At 54.3% G+C, this 6,326-nt stretch overlaps 1 protein-coding gene across 1 annotated transcript; it reads right to left on the minus strand.

Moving 5' to 3' along the window:
- Window positions 1-889: 889 nt before the first annotated feature.
- CUNH2orf68 (chromosome unknown C2orf68 homolog) lies at window positions 890-5,073 on the minus strand. Its single transcript, XM_027860427.1, has 4 exons — window positions 4,902-5,073; window positions 3,901-4,064; window positions 2,350-2,501; window positions 890-2,042 (listed from the first exon to the last, which is right to left on the minus strand). The coding sequence occupies exons 1-4, from the start codon at window positions 5,006-5,008 to the stop codon at window positions 1,920-1,922; spliced, it is 546 nt and encodes a 181-aa protein (XP_027716228.1). The 5' UTR covers window positions 5,009-5,073; the 3' UTR covers window positions 890-1,919.
- Between the last annotated feature and the right edge of the window lie 1,253 nt (window positions 5,074-6,326).

Consider the following 6,326-nt stretch of genomic DNA (forward strand, 5'->3'; position numbering starts at 1 on the left):
CCAGGGGCTTCTAATGTTGGCATTAAAAGGACACTTCCAGCCCTTTTGAGGGAACATGGGGAACAGTGATTTTCTCTTATTAACATCCTGACTTTCCTTCTACCTAGAGCCAAACCTGAAGGTGCTTGATGCAGAAATGCATTCTGGAGCTAGGGGTGACTTAGGGTATAGGTGTTACCTGCTTGAGAGGGCAGATGCTCATTTTGGTCTTTCAGCCCTTCATATCTCTTAGACCCCTCATTTGTTCAGTTGTTTTAGTTGGGTCCAATTCTCTGTGACCTCGTTTGGGGTCACGGACCATACCATCCATGGGGTTTTCTTGACAAGGCTACTGGAGTGGTAGTGGATTAAGCAGAGGTTAAGTGACTTGCCCAGGGTCACACAGCTATTAAGTGTCTGAGGCCGGATCTGAACTTGGGTCTTCCTGATTCCAGACCTAGCAATCTATCCAGAGCCACCCAATCCCATTTAGGTCTCATTTATTCATCTGAGTTGACAAGTGTGGCTTTGTTTCCAAGCTAAAAGTTCTGTGTGGTCTAAGTGTCTGCCTGACTCCCCTTCTCAGAGGTAGGGGGCCTAAATCAACTGTGGTTTTAGGGCCCCGTAACAGTTTAAGAAAGCGGCAGGGAGCCGGTCCTAATGGGCCATGAAGGTTCTGATAGGAAAGAGCGTCATTTTGATTTCATAGTCGCAGGTCTCTGAGGTTCACTTTGAATCTACATCATTCCCTGGAGCCAGGTGGAATTCTGGGAAGCAGGTGATGGTCCTGGTAGGGGCTCTTTGCCTGCTGGAGGGTGGGGGGAGGGTACACTGTGGAAATACTGGGACACCTTTCTCAGCTCATAGCCTAGCCCAACTCCTGGGAAGAATGCTCAATAACTAGGAGAGGTTTTCCTTTGGTTACCTTTATTCTAAGAATCTCAACCATACTTTATACACTCAAAGATGGGCAATGTGAGATGGCAGAGTCTGGGAGCGGAAGGGCAAAGGGATCTCTGGATATGATCTGGGCAAGGGTTTGGGTTCTTCTTTAAAGAAGAGGAAAAGATGAAGGAGCAGTGGGTCTCCAGTTGGATAATTATTGCTTGCTCAGCACCCCTTTGTTAATTTGGAGAGTGCCGAGTCAGTTGGGAGAGTCTCTGTCTGTAATCTCATTTTCAGATGTCCTCCAGCCTCACCGTCTTCAGAAGCATCTCAGCTCCACTGACATTCCAGCTTTGATGGGCCAGGCACGGCAGGACTTCCTTGCTAGGGAGGGCAAATGGAATACGCAGGGTTCTGACTGATCCCCCCCAACGTTCCTGGGGTTTTGCTCAGTCTTCTCCTTGGATCTCTTGTAGATATTGCTAAGAGTAGTCAAAATGAGAAAACAAACAGCTGTGCAGGCTGAGAGCTGCTGCAAGGCCCACCTGAGACAGTAACATGGAAGTGAAAGGGGGCAAATGGAGGGAGCAAGGGCTGAGAAAATGCTCCAGGAGTTTGGTCAGGGGAAGCAGGGCCACGAGGAGGAACTTTCCCAAACACTAGCACGGATTTAGAGGGCATGAACCTCCCTTGGAAATGGAGTACATCGATTGGTACAGGGCTTAGGGGACTAAGCCCTGGGAGAGGTGGGGCTCTTCAGGGCTCTCGCTGATTGGGAGCTGCACGTCTCAGGAATTGGAGCTAGCAGGACACCTGGCCAGAGAAACCCTTCTCTGCAACTCCCCGGCAGCTGTGGTCTGTGGTGAGATGGCAGAGGAGTCACAGCAGAGGAGATGCCAGGGGCCAGCTTGGCAGTGGACACTTCTTCGAGAGCCTGAGCAGCTGAGTGGGGAGACCGCAGAGGGCCTGGAGTCCCCAGGGTAAAGGGGGCAGGGTAACCTCCAGCTCTGATGGTACAGCCAAGTCAGTCTGTCTAGTCCCAGGAAAGCGGGCACTCAGGGCCGGCTCTGCCGCTTTGCCATCTCTTCCTGGATGCGAATCTTGAGGGCCTCTCGCATGGGCGCGTCCAGCGGTGTGTGGGCTGAGACTTTCTCACTCACCCTTCCTGGGTCATCATCCTGAGCAGATGAGGTAGGTCAGCTCTCTGGTTTTGGGGAGGGAGCAGGGCACTATGGGGCAGGGGCCTAAGGGTTGTTCCTAGCACAAAACCCTCCCATGTCTACTTGGCTCATGGCTCTTACAAGGTTTCTGTCCCTTCGTGGGGATCCTAGACCCGTTTCCAGCAACTCCTGTTTCCCATGCGGAGCTGGCCTCTGTGGGTGACAGCAGGCATCCATCCATCCCTCATCCTTTTCCAGCCCAGGAAAGCCGAGTGTGCATCCCCCACCCCAACCTCTTCAGGCTGATGCCCTTCCTGTGCTGTACCTGATACACGATGACAGATGTGACTTCCCCACTGTCTGCTTCGTATTCGAGGCAGAAGAGCTGAAGGCTGGGGGGCTCTGGGTCTGAGCTGCCACTGCTGCCGCTCTCACTCGACTCCCCATAGTCCAGGCTGCATGCAGGGAAGTTTGTATCTGGCCCAAGAGAAACCAGTGGTGAGGGTGAAAGGAGTGGGCTGGGAATGAGGATGGCCAAAGAAATAAGTGGGGAATGCCCCTGGAAACAGCATCTCTCCCCAGCCACTCGGAAGACAGGCCGTGGCCAGGCCCACACCTGGCTGGGCAGCTAGTGATTAGTGTCCCCAAAAGCAGGGATGGGGGAATCTGGGTGACCTTCATTAATCCAGTGAGTGGCATTGAGCAAGGCCCTCCCTTTGCCTCTCTCTGGGCCTCAGTTTCCTCATGTGTAACAACCATAGCAATGTTTATGTAACACTTTTAAGTTTTGCAATGTGATTCATACATATCCTCTCACCTTGCAAAAGCTCTGTTCAGTACTTATGATGTCCCTTCTGACAGATAAAGAAACTAAGGCCCAGAGGTATTGATTGACACAGCCAATAATTGTTTGAGCAAATGCCAGGCCTTGATTTGAAGCCAGGTCCTTTGCTTCCCGGTTTATTGTCGAGAAAATAATTTCCTCTGTCATCAATAAGGAAGCAGGCTGGTAGGGAGGAATGCACTGCTTTTGAGGTCAGAGGTCTTGGGTTCAAATCACACTCATGCTCATGAACTATGTGGCCTTGGGCAAGTCACCCTTCCCAGGCCTGCCTCCTTATATGCAAAATGAGCAGGCTGTACTCGGAGATCTGAGATCTCTCCCATTTCTAGATCTAGGACCCTATTCAACTATGGCAATAATATACATTTACTAGCCCCTTTTGAAGTGCATCATGATCTCATTCTATCCTCACAACAACTCTGAGAGATAGGTGTTATCAATGTCTCATTTTACAGATGGACAAACTGAGGCTAAGTGACTTGCCCAGGGTCACACACCTGGTAAGTGTGTAAGGCAGGATTCAAACTCAGGTCTTCCTGACTCAGAGATCATATGGTCCCATCCCATCATTTTTCTGATGAAGAAACTGAGGCCCAGAGACATTCAGTACCCTACCCAAGGTCACACAATTAGCAAATGACAGAGACAGGATTGGAACCCAGGTCTTCCTGATGCCAAGTCCAGTTTCCCTGCTTCTCATTTCCCAGCCGTGAAACCCTGTGAATCACTGAACCTTTTGGACCATCTGGAAAAGGAGGGGGCTGAATTTCATGGCCTCTTCCAAGTCTAAACCTGTGATGCTCTCGGCTCCCCACTACCTACAACACCCCCTCCCCTTTTACAGGGTCATCCAGCTATTAAGTGACACCAGCAAGATGGGGACCCAGGTCTTTCTGACTGTAGCCGAAGCTCTATCCACAGCAACCCCTCCCGTCCCAAGAACGAGGCCCCGAGGGATCCAGGGACCTGCCCAGCGACACCCAGCTAGTTAGAGGCTCCTGGGGCATAGCCCCCTCTCGCTAGCTCTCTCACCCCGGCTCCCAGTGGAGGCTGCGGGCCGGCTCAGCCTCGCCTCGCAGCGTCGTCGGGGTAAGTACACCTGCTGGTCGGGCTTTCGGGGCCTCGTAGGGCCGGGGGTGAGCCGCCTCCGCACCTTCTCCTTGGCTGCCTGCTTCATCTTCTTGTCGTAATTATCTCTGCGGGGGGGATGGAGAGGGGATGGGGGAGAGGTCAGGGATCGGAGAGGCCCCGGGGAAGGAGGCCTCTGGGTTTAGGGGGGACAAGGGCTAGGAAAAGGGAAAGGATGGGGAGGGGACGGGAAGGGGCCTGAGGGCAGGGACTAGGGCAGGGGTCCGGAGTTCCAGAGGGGAGAGGGAGGTACAAGGACAGAAACCCAGGGGCTGGCAGCAGCAGGACTGAGGGAAGGGATCCGGGGAGAGGGGAACAGAGGGCAGGGACTTGGGGAGAGGGGGACAGAGGGCAGGGTCCCGGGGAGAGGAAGGGGCCAAAGGGGTCGATGCTAGGACAGAAGACAGGGATCCAGGCATTCAAAGGTTTGGGGCAGAGGGGATGGGGGAGGGAAAAGGACGACAGGGACCCTGGGGGGAGAACAGGGGAAGGGACCAGGAGAGAACAGGAAGGGGGAAGGGCCGGAAGACCCAGTTTAGGGCGGGGGACTGGGACCAGGGGAGGGAGGAATTGGGTCAGGGACCCAGAGGCAGGGGGATAGAGGGCAAGGACCCCGGTGGAGGGAGCGGGGAAGGGGCCAATAGGCTGAGATTAGTTCAGAAGGCAGGGACCCCAGGGATACAAGGGGTGGGGGTGGGGAGAGAGAGCTGGGTCTGGAACCCCGGGGGAGGGAGTGGGGAAGGGGCCAGAGGGCCGAGATTAGGGCAGTGGGCTGGGACCCGGCGGTTCAGGGGTTGGGGGCGGGGAGGAAGGATCTGGGGCTGGGACCCAGGGGCAGGGGGAGAGGGGAGGGTGGGGGCGGGGGTAGAGCCCGGGGCAGGGTCCGGGCCCGGGCCCGGCCGCACCGGGCGATCTGGTTCCGCCGGATGTGGTGCACGAAGCCGTGGCTCATGTCCAGCCGCCCCCCCGGTTTGCAGCAGCAGCGCCGGCCCGGACCCGGCTCCGCTTCCATTGGGGCGCTCCGGGAGCTCGGAGGACAAAAAGCCAACGCCGCCCCCGCCGCCAGAGCAACCGTCACTCGCGGCCGCCTTCTCCTCCTCCGGCCCCCCCCAACATTGCTCCCGGCTGGCCCCGCCCCCGCGCGCGGCTCCTCCCCGTCCCCATTGGCCCCTCTTCTCTCCGCCTCCCCCGCTCGGTCCTTCCCCTTCTCCGTGGGCGCCGGGGCTGGCCCCACCCCCGTGCGAGGCGGCTGCTGGCGCTCTCTTCCTTTCCAACTGTTCTTGTATTTACTTTGTATGCACTTTGTAAATACTTTGTATTTACCCGTCTGCGTGCGTCTATATTCTCTCCACCTGGTATAAATGAATGAAGAGAGGAAGGAATGAATGAGGGAAAATGTTCTTGAGCACTTTCCATGTGCCAAACACTGAGAAACAAGGGGGCTGCAGATAGAAAAGGTAGTCCCTGATCTCTAGGAGCTCTCCCTGTAATCCAGGGTTTTCCAGACACTACGTGAAAAGCTTGAGATAAGAAAGGCAAAAAGCATCCCCTGCTCTCAAGGACCTCAGTTCTAATGGGAAAAACAACATGCCAACAACTATGTATGTATGTACAAGATCCTAAGGGGCAGGCGGCTGCAGGGTGGCTGGCAAGGCCCAATAGAATTCTAAGTTTCCTGAGTCAGTTATTGCCCTCTCGTCTCCCAAGGGGAGCCCTAGCCCCTTAGCTTGGCCTTTTCCCCACCCCCTCCACTTCTATCCTGAGCTCCGGCTCCTCTTTGTCAGCCTGGGGCTTGGAGATGGGAAGGAGACAGGATCTCAACATCCATTCTAACTCCCTCAATTCGTTTCACCTTAACAAGGCACTAGAGAGACAAAGACAAAAAGTGGACTCATTTTACAGGTGGAGAAATAAAGGCCCAGTCAATTAATCAACAAATGTCAACCAGTGCCTATGGTATGCCAGATCATGTCACTCACCCTCGCTCGCTCAAGTCCAGTGGCCTCCTGTCACCTCTAGGAGAAAATACAAAATGTTCCATTTGGCATTCAACTCTCCAAATTCTACTCTTCCATCCAGTGACAATGTCCTTCAGGCTGTTCTGTGAACCAGATCCTCCATCTCTCAGCTCCCACCATTTTCTCTGATTGTCCCCGATGCCTGGAAAGCTCTCCCTTCCCTGCTCTGACCTCCCTGGCTTCCTTTAAGTCTCAACTTAAATCTCACCTTCTACAGGAAACGTCTCCTAACTCTTCTTGATTCCAGTGCTTTACCTCTTTTAATTATTTCCTATTTATCCTGTATATAGTTTGCTTTGTATATTGACTGTG

Source organism: Vombatus ursinus, unplaced genomic scaffold (assembly GCF_900497805.2).
Source record: "Vombatus ursinus unplaced genomic scaffold, bare-nosed wombat genome assembly UNPS02014181.1, whole genome shotgun sequence".
Classification (NCBI taxonomy): domain Eukaryota; kingdom Metazoa; phylum Chordata; class Mammalia; order Diprotodontia; family Vombatidae; genus Vombatus; species Vombatus ursinus.

Bases quoted from the DNA above. Each gene is read 5' to 3' on its own strand.
- CUNH2orf68 (XM_027860427.1), bottom strand. From the start codon at position 5,008: ATGGAAGCGGAGCCGGGTCCGGGCCGGCGCTGCTGCTGCAAACCGGGG. The intron at 2,502-3,900 runs GTGAGAGAGCTA...CTCTTGGGCCAG, and splicing joins AGCCTCCACTGGGAGCCGGG to ATACAAACTTCCCTGCATGC. The intron at 2,043-2,349 runs GTACAGCACAGG...TCATCTGCTCAG, and splicing joins CATCTGTCATCGTGTATCAG to GATGATGACCCAGGAAGGGT.